Source organism: Dipteris shenzhenensis, chromosome 22, assembly GCF_047967505.1.
Source record: "Dipteris shenzhenensis isolate YYH24624 ecotype China chromosome 22, Dip_SZ_1.0, whole genome shotgun sequence".
NCBI lineage: Eukaryota > Viridiplantae > Streptophyta > Polypodiopsida > Gleicheniales > Dipteridaceae > Dipteris > Dipteris shenzhenensis.
The window spans coordinates 52,790,431-52,812,643 of record NC_141617.1 but is presented as its reverse complement, the minus strand read 5'-3'; the positions used below and the strand labels follow the sequence as shown (position 1 = coordinate 52,812,643).

General features: G+C 43.8%; 1 protein-coding gene across 1 annotated transcript in view; it reads right to left on the bottom strand.

Annotated features, from left to right (window-relative positions):
* Positions 1-10,890, bottom strand: part of LOC147888279 (diacylglycerol kinase 5-like) — a 102,439-nt gene extending 91,549 nt beyond the window's left edge. Inside the window, exon 1 of the mRNA XM_087393195.1 lies at positions 10,150-10,890. Within this exon, the coding sequence (XP_087249321.1) occupies positions 10,150-10,347 (198 nt within the window). The 5' untranslated portion in view covers positions 10,348-10,890. The remainder of the gene's footprint in view (positions 1-10,149) is intronic.
* Positions 10,891-22,213: the final 11,323 nt, after the last annotated feature.

The following is a 22,213-nucleotide window of genomic DNA, read 5'->3' as shown; positions in this document are numbered from 1 at the left end:
AGTTGTCTTTCTTGGTGATAACCATGCATGTTCGATCATTGGCATAGGTGATGTCAGGCTTGTTCTTGAAAATGGCCAACAGTTAATGCTCAAAGGAGTCAGGCATGTCCCTGAAGTGAAGAAGAACTTGATTTCCACAGGTTTATTGGATGACGATGGTTATCAGACCACCTTTGGCAGTCAGAAATGGAAAATCAGCAAAGGGGCAATGGCTATTGCCAGGGGTCCTAAGGTTGATACTTTGTATTCACTTCATGCTGGACATTGTCCGCATTCCGATGTAAATGCCGCCGATCTGCCAAAGATTTCATTGTGGCATAGCCGGCTTGGCCATATGAGTATTAAGGGAATGGAGCAATTGGCTCATTTTGGTTACTTGCCGAGTCTAAAATTTTCAGATTTAAAGAAATGTGAATTTTGTCTCTACGGTCGTCAAGTACAAATACCTCATAAGAGAAGGTCAGATCAGAAATTACAGCTCTTGGAGCTTGTACATACAGATGTGTGTGAGATGCCTACACTCTCTTTAGGAGGTTCTTAGTACATACTGTCATTCATAGATGACGCCACCCGCAAAGTGTGGGTTTACACTCTCAAAAAGAAGAGTGATACGTTCAAGGCTTTCACTAAGTTTGTTGCACTGGTCGAAAATGAGACAGGCAATAAACTGAAAGCTTTACGATCTGACAATGGTGGAGAGTATTTGCCTCACAGAATTCTTGAGCTGGCTGTCCAGCCTGTTCATCACCCAGATAAGGTGGCTGTCCCATGTCTCCTGGCTGCATTTGCATGTCAGGAAGATCACCTAACTGTGCCTCATCCATTGGGATGTCTTCTGCCATACCTGGCTGTCCATTAGGACCTGCTGCAGCATCATTTAATGGCTGGTTATGCTGCTGTTGTGGCTGATTTACAGCTTGTCTGTGTTGCCCATGATGCCTGTCATCATCAATAGTTACTTTTAAAGGTCCCTGCTGTACAACAGGTTCCTTGAACATGATGGTTTCATCAAACACGACATCATTGCTGCGTATAAGCTTTCTGTTCTTGGGATCCCAAATCCTGTAGCCCATCTCACCTTTGTCACCGTAACCTAGGAATATGCATTTAAGAGACTTTGGATCCAGTTTAGTTCTGTCCTCCCTGCGTACATGCACATACGCGACACAACCAAAGACCCGTAGGTGTTTGTAAGACGGAGGCTTACCCGTCCATGCCTGTTCAGGCACACTGCCACATAGTCTCTTGTTTGGTGACCTATTAATAAGGTGCACAGCTGTCTTTACAGCTTCAGCCCAAAATGTGTGGGGCAGTGCAGCATGTGACAACACGCTAGAGTAGGAGCTTTCACGGTTCCGCACCTGGGGTGAGGCCTCTACTAGCTTGCCCAAGAGGGCTCTGCTCTGCATCTCTGGATCAATAATGCCAAGTCGACCATGCGCCTGGCGCAAAATCAATGTCTGCCAAGCCACCTTGGCTCTGGTGTTGCGTGTGCTATCTGATCCCGTGCCAGAGGAAGTTTTGTACTAAGCGTCGGAACTGCCCCATGCAGCCCCGACGAAAACACCAACACAAGGCGATGTACTAGGCTGTGGCTAAGAGTACATGGTTTACCACGACTGTTCGTTCCGCAAGCGAGAGTTTGGCAAAGCTCCAGTATAAGAGCTTCCGCCTAACACTCTCAAGGACCGAGTTGGATTGCTCCTCTGCCGAAACGTCAATGCCTACCTGGCAGCCCAAGTATCTCGCCGTCTCCCCTTCGGGATCCAACGAAAGCCAAAATTAGCTCCCCAATCTCGAACCTCCTGGATCTCCTCCGTGCTTGTGAAGAAACCGACGGATTTGGTCCAATTTGTGCAAGCTCCGAAAGCCTCGTAATAAATGGATAATGCTCCTCTGACCCTCTCCAAGCTGGCCACAGAGCCGTCCATGTAGAGCGATGTATCATCTGCGAAGTCGGAGTCAAGGAGCTCCTCTTCCTACCTGATCAAAAACCGCATCCCTCTGAGGCCAAGTGTCTGGGAGCGCAAAAATATTATAAGGCCTCTGCCACAAAGAGGAAGAGATAAGGGGCCAACAGGCAGCCCTGCCTCACTAAGTAGGAAAGAAGGAAGGCCTCGCCTATGTGGCCCCAAATAATCATCTGGATGGTGCTGCCCGCATAAAGAGCTGATACCCCTCTTATCCATCTCTCCGAGAAATCGAGTCTTTGCATGGTCCCCTCCAAGAAGTACCACTCCACCCATATGCCTTCTCGAAATCGTGAAGAATGGCGAGCGGTTGCACCTCCTCCCTTGCCCAGTCCACTGCCTCCCAGAAAGTGAAGATGTTATCCAGGATGCTATGCTCCTGAACAAACCCGGTTTGCATCTCATGAATGATATCTGGAAGGTCGGCGGGTCTCAGACACAGGCTCAAGACGTTTGCCAAGATCTTGTAAGCTGTGTCTAGAAGGGTGATCATCCTCCACCGCTGAATGTCTAATCTATCGCCCCCCTTCAAAATCGGGCATATCCAACCTCTGCACAAGGAGTGAAGGGTAGATCCAGAGTCGAAGATCTCCTCGCAAGCCAATCTGAGTGGAGTGGAGATATGTTCCTAGAAGCATCGAAAAAAGGTCAAGGTTAGGCCATCCTCTCATGGGCACTTCTGGGCTCAAATGGCCTGTAGGGCCTCCCACAACTCCTCATCAGTGAAAAGAGCCTCTAGCCGTCTGCTAAGGCCCTGAAAAACTACTAAGGGGACCTTCTCCCAAACCATGCTCTCTAGCCATAAGAGTGATGTGTGTGATGCCTCCTCTGACTGCCTGAGCCATGGAATCCCAGATCTTGCTCCCTCAGTCTCTCGATAGATGCAAGGTCTCAGCGAAGGGCTCTCTTCCGCTCCTGACAAGCCACTCTCCGTCTAAGGGCCTGACTCTAGAGCTCCTGACTGCTACGTTGAATCCTCTTTGCCGCCCAAGTTGCCCACCCCTCCTTGGGTCTGGCTATCTCCAGAGATCTGCTATCAACTACTAGACGTACGGCTCCTGGAAAAGAACATCCGGTATGCGGACCCCCTTTTGGCGAAGTCCGCAACGGGGCTGCTCCGAGTGCTGAAGAGGTCGGCGCACTGTTGAAGTGTCCAGTAGTGAGGCTATGAGAGAACCATCTCCGATGGCAAGCGGATCACTGCTACAACCAAGCCTAACCCTGGCTTTGCTAGAGAAAGGCCAAGCCGGAAGTACGCATAACCACTGTGAGCGAGCCAAAGGTCCATGCCCTGAGGTCCCATCCACTCATCCATCATCTGGTATACCTGGTGCTCCATCATCACGTCAAAGAGCTCTAGTGTCCACTTCTTCATCCCTATGGAGGCAAAATGGAGGATCCGAACTAGATGGATGCGAGATCCTACCACGCTGATGCCCCCTTTACGGGTCAAAATGGTCAACTCCAAGGGCATGGGATCAGAATCTGGGATCTCCAAATAGTTCCCCGGTCCCAACCATCAGAACTCTCATGGCAGCGGCCTCCCAACCCCACATACGGAGGCCTACGGACTCAGAATTGGAACCCCTCTTCCCGAAAATGTGAGAAGAAGCTGATTCCTGCCTGCCCAGAGTGCTAACCTTCTACTGTGGAGAGGTCGGCGGGAAACCTTTGTCTTGCCCTTGCTCATCGCGGAAGTGGGGTCAGCTGTTAAGCCTACCGGGGTGCTCAAGGAAGAGGCCCCAGGCGAGGCTGCGGCTAACTGAGGGGAAAGAGAGGGAGCTGGAGGGGGAGGGGGAGGGGGAGGGGGAGGGCACGTGGTGAGGGTAATCACCGGGGGAGGAGCGAACGGCGGCAACGAGGGTGGGAGAGGCGCAAAAGGGAGTTGCGGAGAGAAGGTTGGCGGGTCCAAGGGGGGAGGCGAATATGGTTGTGCGGAGTCTATTGCTGTCCCAATGGAAGGGTGCTACAGTGGAGGCACTTGCATCCTCTAAGGCTGCTCCTCCAAACTCTGAGGGAGGTGAGTCAGAGAGGCTGTGGGCACTAGTGCTCTAGGGGTCTCTGGTGCCTACTCCTGCTGCAATGGAGGATCTTGTGGTAGGCGATAAGTCTCCCCTCCGAAGGGGTCTGAAAGATGTCATGCGGTTGATGGCTCCCTCTCCGGATCAAGTGATACCCGTGGGCCTCCAATCTGATCTCCTTGTGGGGCACTGGAGGTGCAAGCTCGCAAGTAGAGGCGTTCAACGAGCTGGTCTATCTTTCCACTGAACCATACATTTTTGCCATATTGTATGTCGTGTTCTTTTGTCTTGCCTATCTAAATTTTTTTCTAGTTTATGAGATAAAATAGCAGGTTCAATGAAAAGACTTCATTTCCAATGAGATTATCATCCTCCTAATTTCCTTTTTGGCCTACTTACATGAAAAACTAGATAAACCCTTTATCCCTCTGATAAGGCTAATTTGTAAGCAAGTTCTCAAATTCTCTTGAGTATGTGAATGGTTCACAATACCTAGGAGACAACTTAGGACATTTACCTGTCTTTAGAGATCCTGAAGATTCAGGTACCTGAGGTAGACTTTCTCATTTACTTCAAACTCCAACCTTCTACTGTGGAGGTTCGCATAACTTCTTGCTCTATCCTGAGCCCTTCTGATGCTATCTTTAGCTATCTTAAGCATTCCTCCAGAAAGTCTTTCGCCACTTGAACCTTCTCTTTTTCAAGTCCCACAGCAACTAGGGCTCTAGGTTGAAATCCACACATCATCATGAATGGACTAAAACCTGTAGCTGAATGTTTGGCACTATTATATGGAAACTTTAATATGAGCAAATATTGTTCCCAAAGTTGATGATGTGATCTGGCATTCCCGTTCCCATTCCCCCTTTCACTTTCCCCTATCCTGAAACACTCCCATTCTTGCCATCGGATGTGACGTCCCTGTTCCTTGGTAGCTATGCTTCTCTTTAGCAGAGAAGGGGTTTAAGAAATGCCATTCTGTTCTCTGGAAGGGAATAGTTGCCCCGAAGTTGCAAGAAAGGCTTGGAGTTCTATATCAGTGCAGTTGTGCTGATAAGAAAATGGTTGCCAAAGCTCTATGCAGTGCACGCTCCTTAGGTGGTGATGTTGACGTGGTTTGTTAATACACTAGATGGTGGAAAATATTATAGATGGCAGAATCTGAGTTGGAGTCAAAAGGCAATTTCCGGTCTGATTTGGCAAAGGCTACAATGGTTTCTTGAAAGAAGGTGGTTCCCTTGATGAGGTGGAAGGTATAACAAGGCTGAGGGAGGATGCCAGTCTCTCACAAAGTACATGGCAGTCTAGAGTTAAGGACACAAGAGGGGAGCATATGGCTTTCATGTAGTTTTTAGGAAGTCATGGCTGCAACTTTGGGACAACAATATGGCCGATTAGAGAAATATCTAATGGATAACGCATCAACCAATACATTAGTGGATCCTTTTCTGTATCGGATTTCAAAAGGAGTGGTCACAGCCCACCATGGGAAGGTTCAATTTCTACACTATTCACGTATCAATAAAGTTGTGAAAACTAGCATTATAAAAAAGAACATTCACATGATGACCATTAATGTGAACACATGAGTAAAAGATCATGCAGACCAAAATTAAACAATAAATGTCACAACTCGCACCAATAGTATATAAGTCAACGCCAAAATTTCCAGTAGACACACCTCGCATGGAGACTTCCACTACGTGCACTGATTTACCTTTCCCCTTATCAATATACCTTTGTAAGAGACTAGAATATATCCAATCATACAACTTTAGATTTTTTCCCCCCTTATCAATGTTCTTTTTTGGAGCCACCAGCTTTTTTGGCGATCTTGTTGGACAATGGATGTAATGGAGTGGAAGACAACAAGCTCAGAATGCAACGGATTGTTCTTGCAAATGGATGATGAGAAAGTATACGGGGTCATATAGACCCAAGGACAACCTCATGTCCTAGGTAGACCAAGAGTCCTACCTAAATATCCTAGGTGTCCTGAGTGGACCAAATCTCATAACTAGTTCATAACTGGCCTACTAGGTCATAACTGGCCTACAAGGCCATACCAGGGCTTAAAGGGATTATATGGCTTAAGTATCCTTGAAACTAAATCATGGTTGCACATGTTCATCTGTAATGGATATAGATATGCACTACAGGGAGAGTAGAATCACGTAACAAAAGGTACCAAGTGTAAAGCTTGGCAAAAGCTTAAACTTGGGTCGCTGTAAAGCCTTCATCGGGACATAGGACAATATACAGAGGCAAACATACTACACAGTAGCTGTAAAGGCTACCTTATACTCAGCCTCATAACTAGAAGTAGCAACTGTCAAGTGCCAAAAAGGCCAAATTATGCATAATAAAAAGTTTTGTTTTTATTGCAAGGGATCTAGAGTAAGAGCTTTCTTTTAGTGGAATAGTTTTTGCATATCATTGCTAGTGATTCTGTACCTACAATGCACTGTCAAACCAAAATGTTTAGTAGAGCTTTCTTTTAGTGGAAGAGAATTTGCAGATTGTTGTGCGAGTGATTTCATACCTAGGATGCACTATCAATCCTAAATGTATCTTTCCTAAACACAATGTAAAGTAAGCATCTTTCAATGCTTTTGGGTGAATATTTTTAACTTGGAGCTTTCTTCCATTGTTAAACATGTGCTTGTCCATGCTCTAGCAATGCATGGGAATATTTTTTGTCTTTTATTAGTTATCATGAAACAAATTTAGATAGACATTTTTCATTGCCCAGTTGCTCGATTTAGACTTTGGCTCGTTTCCAATCGCTCGTGAAATGGACATCCTCCCAAAAAGGGAATTCTCTAATACTCACAAGACACCACTTAATAAATTGAATGAAATGACCAAAGCACAAAGAGACAGTGGCAAACGATTGGATACAATCTCCCCCACCTAGACAGGTGGCTCACAATTCCTCATCTAGGGTATTTATAATATTTCATTTAAGGCATAAGGAGCAAAAAATTATCGCTATTTTTCAAAAGTAAGGGATTGTGTTGATTGCCTTTTTACAAAATCACTTTGGGCTCATGTTATCCAAAATGATTTACATCCCTTACTTTTTACAAAGCCGCTTTATCCAAACATGGTTTATGTCTTTTACCACAAATATTGCCCAAGGTTTTAAAATATCAATGAAATAAAAAATTGGCCCATGGCCATACAATATGCATTGTGCGACACCTCAATTGGTTTTCTCGCACTAACTCCAATCCTCGTCCTTAGTTTCATCACCTGTACTCAAGCCGCAATTATATTAGTTGTTAACAATCGATTGAACGAATCATTGAATCAATCAATCCCAATATAATTGCGTTGAAAGTACATGTCAAGGGCATCCACAAGGGTCATGTGGACAAGAGCTAGAAGGGATTGAGTGATAAGATGGGGCTGCCACATGGACAGCATCTTGGCTGTCGTGTGGGCAGCACATCTAGAGCTGTTGGAGATGGAGGGTACCTAGAGCTAGGATGGATCTGCAGCAGCAAAAGGCGAAGCAGTAGCCAGCACAAGGAACCCGGAATAAAAAGCGATCACATGGCGCTGACATCTACAGGGTGTACGGCTCTGTATGGAACTGGAAAAGGACCTGGCAGAGGCACAGTTATGGCAGGATGTGCAGGCGCAGATGTGGAGCAGCAAATACGGCTGCTAGGGGGCAGTGGCATGCTTTATATAGGGCTGGGCCCTTGCCTAGATTGGAGGGCCAAAGGCCCTAGAAGTGTGAGGCCAAAAGCCCTGGGTTGTGAGCCCTTATAGGGCTGGACCAGCCACAGACTGGTCGGCCAGTTTGCTGCAGGCTGGTCGGTATTTTTGCCAGCCCTTGGGGCCCTATAAAAGGAGGTCCTTGAGGCCTCACTTATCATCACTTGGAGCAGCAGTTCAGGGAGCAGAAGGAGCAGCAGATCAGCCACTTGTTGGTCTCTATCCAGAAGGAGACAAGAGAGCTGTAGAGCTGCAGACCTAGCTCAGAGTGCTACCCACCTAGGCTGGTGCAAAGACAGCAAGGTGGAAGGGATCTGGACGGAAAGTTTGCAGAAGCTCGAGGTGGAGCACGCGGGCTCGAGTCTAGAGATAACCAGCTGATAGGAGGAGGACCTTGTGGTAAGATCAGAGGACCACATCATTGGTGGGACTCTGGATCTGTCTCTTTTGTATTGTGTCCATAGTTGTGGACGGAAATATATATTTTGGTGGTTTCTCTATCTGGTTGGTTCATTGTCTATTGATGAGTCTGCACATCTCTTGAATGCACATAAGTAAAGAAGTTTGTGATTCCACACCCACACCGCACACTGTGTGAGCTCCTGGGCATTACTATAAGTCTTCCGCTGCGTGTACCGTCTGTTGGGTATTTTTCTAGGGCTCGAGTCTAGAGATAACCAGCTGATAGGAGAAGGACCTTGTGGTAAGATCAGAGGACCACATCATTGGTGGGACTCTGGATCTGTCTCTTTTGTATTGTGTCCATAGTTGTGGACGGAAATATATATTTTGGTGGTTTCTCTATCTGGTTGGTTCATTGTCTATTGATGAGTCTGCACATCTATTGAATGCACATAAGTAAAGAAATTTGTGATTCCACACCCACACCACACTGTGTGAGCTCCTGGGCATTACTATAAGTCTTCCGCTGCGTGTACCCTCTGTTGGGTATTTTTCTAACACACACCTCGTGACCATGGATGCTCATTGATCTAAGTTGCGGCATACTAGATTGGCCCGGACGCCTCCAAGGGGGTTGATGAGCTCAATGATGTAGAGGCGTTAGCCAGCAAGTTTTCGAAATGGATCTTCCGACAAGAGCAGCATCCGTTGGATTGTCACCTGATTGTAGAGTTGCAGACATGAGGAGATTGCAATCAGCCTGTTGTACCCAAAGCCTGGAAGCGTGTGGTACAGAATTTAAAGCAATCTTTTAAATGCAGTTTCGAGCCAAGAGAGAGCTTCTACTCATGCTCCTGCAGAGATTCCGACGGAACACCAACTCCGTGGGTTGATCCGACATCCAGGAGCTTAGAGGGGGTGTTAGAGTTGGTCATCTCATGTCTGTCTATTAGGGAAAGAGGGCTTCTATGTCGGTGTGCCCGCCTAAAGAGTGGTGTAGCATTTTTGTCCTTTCTCAGTGTTCTCTCTGTAGGTTAGGAGGGGGTCTAGCCACGGCACATTGCCAAGGTTAGAGGTTGAGTCACACGGCTAGTTTGGGCCTGGTTTGAGGTCATTCTGAGGCATGTTCAGGGCTGGTTTGGGACCCTGCCCAAGATCGGGTCAATGGACTTGACCAGGTTGGTTGGGTCGGCCATGTCAATAGCCCACCCAGCCCCTATATATACAAGTGATGTTCTAGACCTAGTTGGCCATCTCAAGGGCAGAAGACGGGGGGCAGGCAAACAGCCCCCCCCCCCCCTTCCTCGTAAATAGAGGGCCTTCAGGCTTCATTCCTGGTTCTCATGGTAGGTGAGTACAGAAAGAAGTGGTGGCATCAGGTTGAATGCAACTTCAATATGGATATGTATCTACTTTTGCTAGTCTTTCTGCTCCTTAGATGTCCTGAAATATGGGAGCAATTACAAGCGCGCACTATCAAATGGGCTAATCCAGTTTGGCTATAGGAGCCACTTCATGGGGGGTCATGGGGGGTCATGGCCGGTTGATATAAGGTCGTGTCTTGGTACCGATAATATGTCTTCTCTACTCTACATAACCTTCTCTTCCAGCTAGAGATGTCATCTCAAATTCCTGTCTGTCTCCCCCCCGAGTAATGAAAAAATCAGGGCCACGATTCCTGTAACCTTCGGTTGCCGGTCAGTTTTTCTGCAGGAACGCAACAGCCCTACATAATAGCAGCTGGTGCTTTTGAAGCATTTCTACCACGTCCGCAATAAGTGCACAAGGATGTTCTGCCTTAGAGTTCCATGCCAAGTGGCTGCTCAGTGCTTACCTATAAACGCTGCCTTCACTATTTGCGCAAAGCTGCAAGTTAGGTGTAGCTGAGGTTCATTGCTGGGACCGGATGACAGAGCGCACGAACTTGACGCATTCGACTTTCTCAATGCGGTCACTCCGGCGGCATGAAATGGATATGTGTCTGTTGTGACAAACAAAAAAAATCGACTGGAATTAAATTCAGGAATCACCTGGATCGGATTAAGTAGTGTACGACAAGATGCAAGCAGGTGGCGTCCCAGCTGGCCCCCGCTCTTCGAGTTGACGAATACTAGAACCGGAAATTTTGGCGCTTGGATCTCTACGTCGCCCGGGCGATTGTGTCCTATCAAAATATAGTCTGGAATCACCATGTTCGCCATCTCCGTTTCATCTTCGCGGGAGACCATGGTACTCGCACAACGCTCGAACAGCAAAGGAGCTATAATTTCCCTTGGCTGCAAAGACCCAATAGTTACTCTTCGACTGTTTTGCTAAGATCATCCCTCGAGCTAGCCGCCGCTAAGCTACGCCCTTGACGCCCGATCACTCGATCGATTCACATCAATTGTACCAATGAGGAGGAGGGGCTGGAAACTAGCTATAATGAAGCAACTCCACAGAGATGAAGAGACGATCTAGAGCGGAGCAAAGCCCGACCCAAAACGTGAATTCATCGCCAGAATGTAGTAGCAGTGGAGAAGGCGGGAAAGAGTGTAGGCGGTGGAATATACAGACGCGCTAGCGATGGTACGAAGGAGGAATCTAACGACTGGCAAGACGTGTCTGAATTTGGTCTCGGATTCCTGCGACTTTGGAGCTCGACTTTGTGCAGAGGCTTTCCATGTCAACCAACAAAAAGATGCAAAACAAAACCCAAAAAGATGGTGAGCTCCCTGCCTCGGATACTACGCTTGCGATTTCTCATCATGCTCCCTCCACTAAACAAAATGTGTATGAATTTCCACACGCAAATGTGGAAAAAAGATTGCATGCATGCATCATGTGTTCATGTACAACCCTGCAATCTATATATACATTGAACCTGCAACATTTCATTTTCACCTATAAATATATTCTCTCGATTTTACAAAATCTAGCCATTTTAGTTATATTTTTTATTTAAAAATCCTTTAAATTCTTAAAACCCCCAGTTTTGTGATTTGTTGAGAAAATGTTCTCTTTGAACACTGCCATGCATCCATCCATGTACTCGTGTATGCACGTATGTGTGTATGTGTATGTATGTATATGAGGGCCTTATAGGCGTGAGGGTCTGAATCAATGTTTATAGATATATGCATGTATGCATCTACGGATGTCCTTATGTGTGTGAACATACTTCTGCACTCCGCACTTGCTAAGCCTCTAAGGCAACATAATGCTCAAATGCCCCTAGCAAGGTTTAAGCCCCCTTCGATGTCCAAATGGTGGGACAGGATCCTACATATAGTTATAATATATAAATGAATCACACTTTTTGGCTAGCCACTCTGTAAAGGCGATTATCAAGATTGGGAGCTGGGTGTATCTTGAAAAATGTAAAAAACTTATCTTAAAAAGAGCCTATAAAGGAAGTTGCTTATAAACAATTCTCCATCTCAATTTGTAATCAAGGCAGAAACTTTAGGGACTTGCATAAATGTTGAATTTAGTTTTTAAATAAGCATGTTGCTTGTATCCAAATTGGTGAACCTACTATTGATCTACCAATCAAATACACAATCAGTCACTGTTGGACAATCCTTAGTCACAATCAGTCACTACTATTTAGCCATGTGACCCCTTAAGTATAAAAGGGAAACGATGATATGAAGCTACATCTATTTCTAAAGATTGTTGGTAATGTCATTATCATTGCTAGTATTGATGTGTTATGGTGGTGGTGGGGTTGGTAATGTTATTCTTGTTGTCGTTGTCAACGTTAGTGAAGATTGTTATTGTTGTTGTCGTTATATAAACTATTTGATTCTTTGATAATGCTTTGTAAATTGTGTTTTGACTTTTTAGAATACTAAAATGAGTTGAACTAACTAGTCTAAATGCATATGAACTTCTTAGAACCGAGGGGCTACTCTCCAAGCTAAGTGACTTCCAACCACCCTTCTCTTACAATACATGAGCTCTATAAGCTTTCATTTGTAAAGTTATCCAAGCCATGATCCTTGCCACACTCCAAGCCATGATCTTGATGAATGGATGCTTTGGTCTTACATCTCCCTTGCCTTTACTTACAACATTTGCCTTTCGATAGCAATATATGCCTATTCAAATTCAAGAAGACTAAGATTAAACTAGTCATTTTCATTCAATTGAGAGACCATAAATGCAAGACTGGCAAAGACTTATCAAACTAGGTATAAATCTTTGATGTTCAAGTCTACATTCATCTATCTTTTAATCTCATTCAAAATGCCAAGAACCATCTAAACTTATTACCTATTAATTTTAGAACCTATGCAATCAGTATACTCTTGAAGCTATGCTCCTCCCATTGTTCGGCCATCAATGATGACCACAATGTCTTTGTAAAGTTTGATGACCATTACAAGATCAAGTTATGACAAAAAGATGATGCATGCAGTAGTAGCAAAAGTATCACTAAGCACAAAATTATTGCCATCCTATTCCATGTTTATCAAGTGTCATGAAATGTTCAAGGAATCAACCTATTGCACACATGTCAAGTGTCATGGATTATCAGAGGATCAGGCTTATAATTAGGATGCTAATTGAGCAAAGAGGGAGCTTACATCTTTTTGTGGTCAATGATTAAGAGTTGAGACCTGATCAACTCTTGGATGCACAATGGAAGCTATGTACCCGAGGGTTTTGACCGCTCTCTAGTGCAACAATGGACTACTATCATCTCAAGCACAATGCACACAGCTACTAAGGTGCTTCCCACATTTTTGACCTAGCTAAAATATACTACAACTCCCAAAGTTGCAAGCATGAAGGGATGATGGTGGGGATCCCGTGTGCCTCCTTAGAGTGCTTTAGTGAAATTGTATGTGTGCTTGTTCAAGCTCACCTGCGTTGTTGTTGCAATGCGACTCCTAGCATGTTGCTCATGCTTAGCACCTAAATTGGTTGATCTTAGAAGATGGACTTGCCAGTGCATCATGTTGCTAAGTCTCATCGTATTCAACAAAGAATCCAACTACTTGTTACTAGACAGGTTTGTTGTCTTACTAGACAGGTTTGCTGTCTTATCAAGGCAAGCACCCTTATTTGGATGAAAATCTAGAAGGGAATGGGGAATCATCAGTACTTGGACAATGATTCCTACTAGAGGCATGGTTGTACTTGACATGTTGCTAAGTCTTATCATATTCAACAAAGAGTCCAGCCACTTCTTACTAGACAGGTCTATTGTCTTATCAAGGCAAGTGCCCTTATCCACCATTGAGCTACCTCCTCTTACATCCCTCAGCTATCTATTGGTTGTACCCGACAAGCTAGGTGATGCATGCCTCATAGGTGGGGCTTCCATGGTAGGGGATGTAGAGGTCTATTCACCTAGTATCAAGCTGTGTGTTCTCCCTAACACCAATCCATGGGGTTGAGCATTGTCACACTAATAGCTCCGGGGTCGATAGAACTCTCATGGGGTCAATTTACCATGTCCACCGAGGCGGCCCACTACCCTAATCCTCTGCCACTTTAGCTCCTCCAAGTCCACCCCTGGCTCATCCTCTAACTCTATTCTATCTGTAGCAAGCCTCCAGGCCCCACCCTATAAAACTGAGACTAATAGAATCTGACGGTCTCATGAAAGAAGAGAATCTTGGCCTGGGCAGCAGTGGGGGGTCAAAGGACTCCATAAACCCTCCCACCACAAATTCACGATTGCTGCCTTGGCCTCCAGCATCTTGGTACATGCCCCTCATAGGTGAGAGAGTATGAGTACTTTCTTTGTCATAGTTCTCTTTGAGAAATATTGCAATAGTGTCAGAGGATATATTCATCAAAAAAATGTAGTGGAATGAAGATTCCATTGATCCACGAGTGCTTGTGTTTCTTGGTCATAGTTCTCTTTGATAAATTTTAATGGTGTCTTTTGGTTTCTCCTTCTTGGTAGAGGGAGGAAATTCTATTGTGTAAGGTAGAGGGAAAGCTGAGAAGAAGGAAAAGCTATGAACATCGCTTTTCTAATCTTTAATGGGAAAGCTAAGGCATCTTCAAATCTTTGCATAAAGCTAAGGAGAGCTTTATGGAAGACAAATTGCTTAAAAGAGAACACAATCTAAGATTGTAATATGTAGACCTAAACAGATGGAGGCTACATGTGATAGGAGTTATTAGAGTCTTAAACTTCGTGCTAACAGATGGTGACTGTGAAAGGTAAGTCATTTTAGGTGCTTGCACCTTCGAGGAATGTTGTCGTTAGAGATATCACATGATCTATTCATGCTTATCTTCATGCACCAACACTAGGAATAGATTGGTGTTGGGAAGACTTCCATCTATCTCTTCATTGGATTTCTTATCTTTAGTACAAGACATGTAATTGGCTCCATAGTTTGACGAGCTGGGTTACTGTGGATAATCTTGAAGTTGAACACTTGAAGTAACAGCATCCACCGAATCAATTGTGGCCTTCGTGATTGTTTTATTGATAAGGTAGAGTAACGCCTAATGTCCCTGTAGAAGGACTGGGGGGAGGAAATTTTGTCGTGAATTTCATCTTGGATTCCTGCAACTTTGGAGATCGCCTTTGTGTAGAGGTTGTTCTTGTCCATTTCAAAGAAAAAGATGCAAAATAAAACAAAGGAGATAGTGAGCACTGCCTCGAATAGCATATTTGCAAATTTATAAAGATTGGGTCCATCATGCTCCTATACTACACAAAATGTGCAAATTTCCATGCAAATGTGGACAATTTTTTGCATGCATGCATCTATTAATCTGCTTGTGCATGCATGTATATGAATAAGGTGTGATACACATATCAATATTTACAAGATATATGCACGTATACATCCGCGGATGTATGCCCTTATGTGTGAAAATGTATGCACCAAAGAGGTTTTAGCTTAGTCTTAGGGTGTTTATAGACTAGCACACCATGAGCACAACTCAAGGATCATGGATGGGCAATGGATACCCACGTCTAGCCCATGGTCCAAATGCATTCAATGCAACATGGGTGGGCATGGGTGGCTCGTCTATAAACACCCTTAGATTCATTGGTTGAATTTCCCTACCAAGATTTAAGCCCCCTTGCGTGCCCAAAGGGTGGGATAGGAGTTTATAGATATATATATCAAGATGAATCACACTTTTTGGCTAGCCACTCTCTTTAGACAATTATTGACATAGGGATCTGGGTGTCTTGAAATAGGTTAAAAGCTTATTTTAAGAAGAGCCTCTAAAGGAAGTTGGTTATAAACAAATTTCCATCTCAATTTCCAATCAAGACAGAAACTGTAGGGAGTTGCATGTATGGAAAAATGTTTAGTTTTTGTCTCTGTTGTGGAGCAAGCGATCAAAGACGTGTCTAGCTACATTAGTTAATAAGCTTGCATCTTGTTGCATTTATTTATTGTTTGAATTTGATGTCCTATATGTTTGACTTGTTATGGAGCATATAATCACTAATTAATTTGAAATATAATCATTTTTTTGCGATGTATTGGAAAGATGCTTAATTTTTTATTTTTAAATGAGCTTATAAAGGAGTTGTTTGTATCCTTGTTGGTAAAGCTACCATTGATCTACAAAATCAAATATACAATCACGTAATTTATAGGGATAATCCTTAGTCACATGCACCATTCTTGTAATACATATTTGGCCCTGTGATGTTGAATGCGTTGTGACCTGTGAAGTATAAAAGGGAAACAAGGATATTAGGCCACATCTACTTCTAAATATTGTTAGTACTATCGTTATCAGTGCTAGTACTGATGTACTGCGATGATGGTGGTGGTGGTAATGTTATTCTTGTTATCGTTGTCAACATTGGTGAAGATTTTTGTTGTCATTGTTATTATACAAACTATTTGATTCTTTGTAATTAGATCATAAACTTTTTTTTAATAAATTGTTTGTTGCCTTTTTGGAATACTAAAATGACTTGAACTAACCCACAAGAAATGCATATGAGTTTCTTAGAGTTGAGGGGCTCCTAGCTTTAGTGACTTCCAACCACCCTTCTGTTTCAATACATTAGCTCTCGAAGCTACATTTATAGTCCAAGCCATGCTCTTAATAACATTGTAAAGTTGAGCTTACCACACTCCAAGCCTTGATCTTGACCAATGGATGATTTGACCTTGCATCTCCCTTGCCTTTTACTATAGCATTCACCTATGCATAGCAAGATACACCGATTCAAATTCAAGAAGTTTGAGAATATACTAGTCATAGCTTTACTTGTCATTCAATCTAGATAGCATACATGCAAGACTCACAAAGAGTTGTCAAACTAGGTACTATGCAAGTCTTCGATGTTCAAGTCTATACTCATCTATCTTTTAACGTCATTTACAAATGCAAACCCATCTAGACTTATTACCTTCCAATTTTAGAACCTATGCATGGTATACTCTTATTCAGACATCAATGATGACCTCAAAGTCTTTGCAAAGTTTCATGACCATGAAACACATTGCAAGATCAAGTTATGACACAATGACGATGTATATAGTAACAAAAGTATCATCAAGCATGGGATTCTAGCCAGCCTAGTGCACGTGTGCCAAGTATCATGAAAGGTAAGAGGATCAACCTATTGCACACGTGTCAAGTTCAATGAAATGTCAGAGGATCAACCTATCACACACGTGTCATGAAATGGCAAAGGATCAACCTCTTGCACTTGTGTCAAGTGTAACGAAATCTCAAAAAATTAGTCTTACAATAAGCATGCTAATTGAGCAAGGAGGTAGGTAGGTTGCCAACAATTGAGAACTAACCAACACTTGGATGCACAATGGAAGCTATTTACCCGAGGGCCTTAACCTTGAAAGACTTCTCTCTGGTGCTACAATTCATAGATACCACAAACAAACTCTCAAGCACACTGCACATATGGAAAACAAGTCAAGCGCCCTATCCATGGAGAGCTATCTCCTCTTACATCCTTCGATTAGCTCATGACTCACCTTGGGTCAGAAGAGACTTGGGTGGGTGGATTCAAGAGGTTAGGATGAGTAATCTTAACTAGAACATTATATCTAGATGGAGGCCTATATGCTAAATATAGCCATGAATCTTCACCAATGTCGACAACGATAACAAGAATACCGTTACCACCCCCATCACCATCGTAACATGCTAATACTAACAATGAGAGAGGTTTGCTTTTGGTATGGGGATCTAGGAGGGAGGAAAGCACATGTATAGGCAAAGAGACACTCCACAAACACAAATATAGGAGACAGAAAACATGGAATAGAGGTCCTAGGTGCACATTTTGTTTTTAGTGAGAACACACACTCACGCACGCGCGCACACACACACAACCCTAGGGCAAGGTTTATTTTTTAAGTCGGGTGGGATGTAGGAGAGAGGAAAGGGCAAGATTGCGAAGAGAGTGGGGAATGGGGTGGGGGGTGATTGATATACATGCATGTGTGGGTCTCTCTCTCTCTCTCTCTCTCTCTCTCTCTCTCTCTCTCTCTCTCTCTCTCTCTCTCTCTCTCTCTCTCTCTCTCTCTCTCTCTCTCTCTCTCGCTCTCGCTCTATATATTTTTATTTATTTATTTATGTATATATATACATATATATGTATATATTTATTTAAAAAATTAAACATTAATAAATATACAAACATATATATATATATATATATATATATATATATATATATATGTACGTACATACATACGTACGTATGTATGTATGTATGCATGTATGTATGTATGCAAAGATATGTATGTATAAATGTGTGTGTGTGTGTGTGTGTGTGTATACATGTATGTATGTATGTATGTATGTTTTAATATTTATTGTTTTGTTTGTGTGTGTATGTGTGTGCACACGTGCACATGCATGTTGGTGTGTATGTATATGTTTTTTGCAAATTTTCTTAAAATTCCTTTAAGTTTGAGATTTATACAGGTCAAGTTACTCATTGCTCTTGAAACCATTTAAAAGCGCACTGCCATTGTCTTCAATGTCCATTGAACACTCCACACCAGACAACTATGCCACCTACAACATCTACAGCTCAAAATGAGCTCTTTGGAGCTCATTAGTCATATCCCTCCGCTCCCTGCAACTCGTTAGATGGCCTCATCAAGTTCTTATTATTTTTGTTCACACAGATTAAGTCCAAATGTGACTTCATTATTGCACAATAGGGCCGTGTGCACTAAGCTTGGGCAGCCATTTGGCATGTGAACTATCACGTACGCTTGTGCACTTAGTGCAGACATGGTAGAATTGCTTCAAAAGCACCAGCTGCTATTTTGTAAGGCTGTTGCATTCTTGCAAGTCGTCAAGGGCCGTGGTTAGTGGAAGAGAGATCTCCACCTTCCGATCATGGACCCTTCTAAATCAACATAAGGGTGAAAATGCAATCGGAGCATGGTAAAATAAACTTAAACGCAATTCGAAAAGGACACATCAGCCATTCCCAAATCGGATAACGAATCCGTAACTAAATTACGCATCAACAAGTGGCAAGCATGACACATGCATAACAATCGCACCAAGTTTGCAAGCCTTGGGCCACCAGACCTTGCCACAAGTCAACAATTTGCTCGCTCAAATTCTACCTCTGGTTATTCCGCTCACTGTTTGGCTATTCGGCAGTGACTGTGGCTAGTCTGATCCATGCCTACCATTGCACGACATCATACTCCTGCTCTGCTCCAATCTACGTGTCATGTTTATAAAATTCACCACTGACATGTAACATGATTGCGTCGCCCGTTAGTAAATCCCCTTTAATTACCACATTACCATTGGTAAAAACTCCTCCCGCCAACCCTCGATGGCTGGGAAAGGGTCTTAGTCACCCTTTCCTAGTCAAAAAGCTATTAGAAAAGGTGACTCACGGCCTACCGGTTGTTAGTCGCCTTCCCGAGGCTTCCCTACCAGGAAAGGGCTCCCAAGGCCCTTTCCATCCAATAAAAAAAAACTGACTAGCAACAAGAGGTCACAAGAACTGTGGCCCCATTCCTCGGTGGGGAGACAGACAGAAATGTGAAATGACAAAAGCATATGTAGAAATTAGGCTTTTAAAAAATTTCCTCTTCTTTTAAAGAAGACACACCATCGATTCCAAGACATGACCTAAGACCCATGCACCATGCCCATGAACTGGATCAGCCCTCTTCGACCAGTGCATGCTTGTTAGCGCTCCCATATACACTGTGCATATTGTAGGACATCTAAGTAGCAAAAAGACTAGCAGAAGAAGCCACATAATCCATAACATCCATATTGAAGCAAAAGTAGCCACATTATCCATAACGTTCATATTGAAGTTGCATTTAAACTGATGCCGATTCTCTCCGTACGCCTACCTTTGCCTTGCAAAGAAGGTTTCACTGGGAATCATGGATGAAGGCCAAAGGCCTCTACTTCTAAGAAAGGCAAGGGGAGGGGGGTGTTTGCCTAGCACCTATTTGCCCTTGAAATGGCCAACGAGGTCTAGAATATGATTGATCAGTAGGCTAGAAGGGCGGACTAGCATTCAGCCAAATGGCCAACTAGGTCAGCTAGATTTGGGGCAAGTCTATCCTACACTTGACCTACTATCCTACACTTGACCTACTACCAAACCCACCAATATGAAGCCCTACCTAGCAATCTTATCTAGTCGTATATGGGCTCCGAAAAGGTAGTACTATGTGATCTCCTCAGCCCGTAAGTCGACTCCTTGTGCATAATGACGTGCACAATCCTAGATGGGCATTTGCTCCCTTCCTTCAAACCTTGACAAGGATACACGCAGTCCATGCATCATATGAGATGCTACATCTGCTCTTTAAGAAAAGAGCCCTTGTGAGCATGTTGAAGGCATTGTTCATTGCTAGGCACTAGACCTGCCGATCCTGCATGTCTTGAATCTGCTCCCTCATGAAGTGGCTCTGCTATCACAATGCAAACCCTATCACATTGGATCACCATTGTACCATCTACATATTTCCCAACCTAAAGAGACATAGGGTGATTTTGCATCTAATGAAGAAAGTGGGTGTTAGTTGCTTTTTATTGAGCCACGAGATGGCCCTTAATCCCAACAAGAAACTGTATCCATAGTAGACCATTTTGAATGTCACCTTGTAGACTAGTTTGAATCACAATACCCACATAAGGTGATACATGTATGTTTGTTGATAAGTGAGATATCTGATATATCTATGACTCACCTAGGTGTGATTACCAATGATGTTGAAGTTATTTATAGACATAATGATGACCATTCTCCTTGTTATGACTCCAAGGTCATACAATGACCTAGCATTAATCATGGGGTCAAGTCCAAACAATACAACCTTTTAAAGGGCCCAATTTATACTATTGGATTGATTCCTAGTGTACAGCTTCAGTTCCTGAAGTCGTTTAGATAGTCCCTTTTGTCTAGAAGTTAGGACCATCTTTTCATGTCGAAGACATGGGTTCACATTCTAGATAAATTAAATGGAGAGGGAAGGGCGAAGGGTGAAGGGCAAAAGCAAAGGAGCCTGCATCCTTGAGCCCCATCCAAAGGGCTTTATCCCCTTACGGGAGATTCGATGGGCTCCCTTTCATTAGGGACACACTTAGGGAAGTCTATAAGTATGAGTTGAGGTGGGTTCATTTGTAAGGGGTCCCTTGGGATGGGGACTCCATGGAATACGGGATCTAGAGCATGCCTATGGCTTAACACATGGATTGATGGAGTCCCATGGTTGGGATGTGGGGGTTGTCGCCATGGATACATCATAGTGCTTAGCAAACTTTAGCGAAGGTCTTCAGCATGTGGTTGTGGCCCCACCTAGCTGACATCATCCACAACATGTAGATAGGTTCCATTTATGGACACAGCATCTTGGACAACATCTTTACCTTTTGGGAGGCCATTTATTGGGCTTGAGAGGAGTGTCGGCCTATCATGATCCTTCATTTGGATTTTGAGAAGGCTTGTGACAGGGTTGAGTGGTCCTTTCTTGAGGGCACCATGCACAATATGGGTCTTTTAGATAGGTGGATTTGGGGGTCCTTAGCCATGTATGTAGGGAGTACTAGCTTGATTAGAGTTCACATGGGAGAGGCCTTTGCTCTTTCTCCTTAGTCTGATAGGGCTACCCCCTCGCTCCCTTCCTCAATCTATTTTGGTAGAGGCTATGGGCTACTTTTTGCAGTCTCATGTAGCAGGCCTTGCTGGTTTCATCTTTCGATCCATCAGAAGAAGGAGCTATTAGACTCAAAGTTTACTGATGCCACACACTCTATGGAGGGCATCATCGCAAGGAGTGTGGGGAGCCATTGAGAGTTACTAGTTGGCTGTCAAGGCTAAGATAACTTGACCAAAAATTGGCTTCCTCATAGTAGCTAGGTAGGTTTAGGAGATTTTGGATTGGGGGGCTACGCTTGGTTCCTAGTGGATTTCATGTGGACATATAGTGAGATACCTAGGTTTCCATGTGGGCATTGATATTTCTACAAAAAGAGTGGACTACCCCTATGCTCGAAGTGTGTGGTGCAATATTTTGTACTGGGGCTTGCCAAACTCTCACTTGTAGGCAAGCTCTTCATGGCCAACTAGGTCCTCCTATCTATGGCATGATACATATCCTCATGCTAGTGCCTTCACAAAGGTTGCATGGGATAGCTCGAGTGCTAGTGTGCAACTTCTTATAGGTATGTTCGGATGGCATGAGGGACACTAGAACCACAATGGCTTGGCAGATGGTGACTCTGCTCATGAAGAGGCAGGATTTGGCATCATTGATCCCCAAATGCAGAGCAGATCCCTATATGGCAAGTTGATGGTACACAATCTTAATATCATCTTATCCTAGGCTCTGAGACCTTAAAGCTCTTACTTTATTGGAGATCTTCTTAGGAGCACACCTTGGCCAAGAGGACAATGGCAACAATTTCACAAGTGGATCTTTTCAAAGGTTTCCTTCCCTCATAGGAATGTGTGTCCCCTTGATGAGAAGTTGTGACAAGGTATGGCAGCGTCTGTTTGGAGGGCTCACCCCAGCCATCTTGTGGTGCTAGGAGGAGTTTGATTGGAGCCCCTTATTTGGCATTCATAGATTCATTAGAAGGGTCTCATATCAGGGCAAAGGATGCATATCAGATGGGCATGGTGGAGTAGTGTCC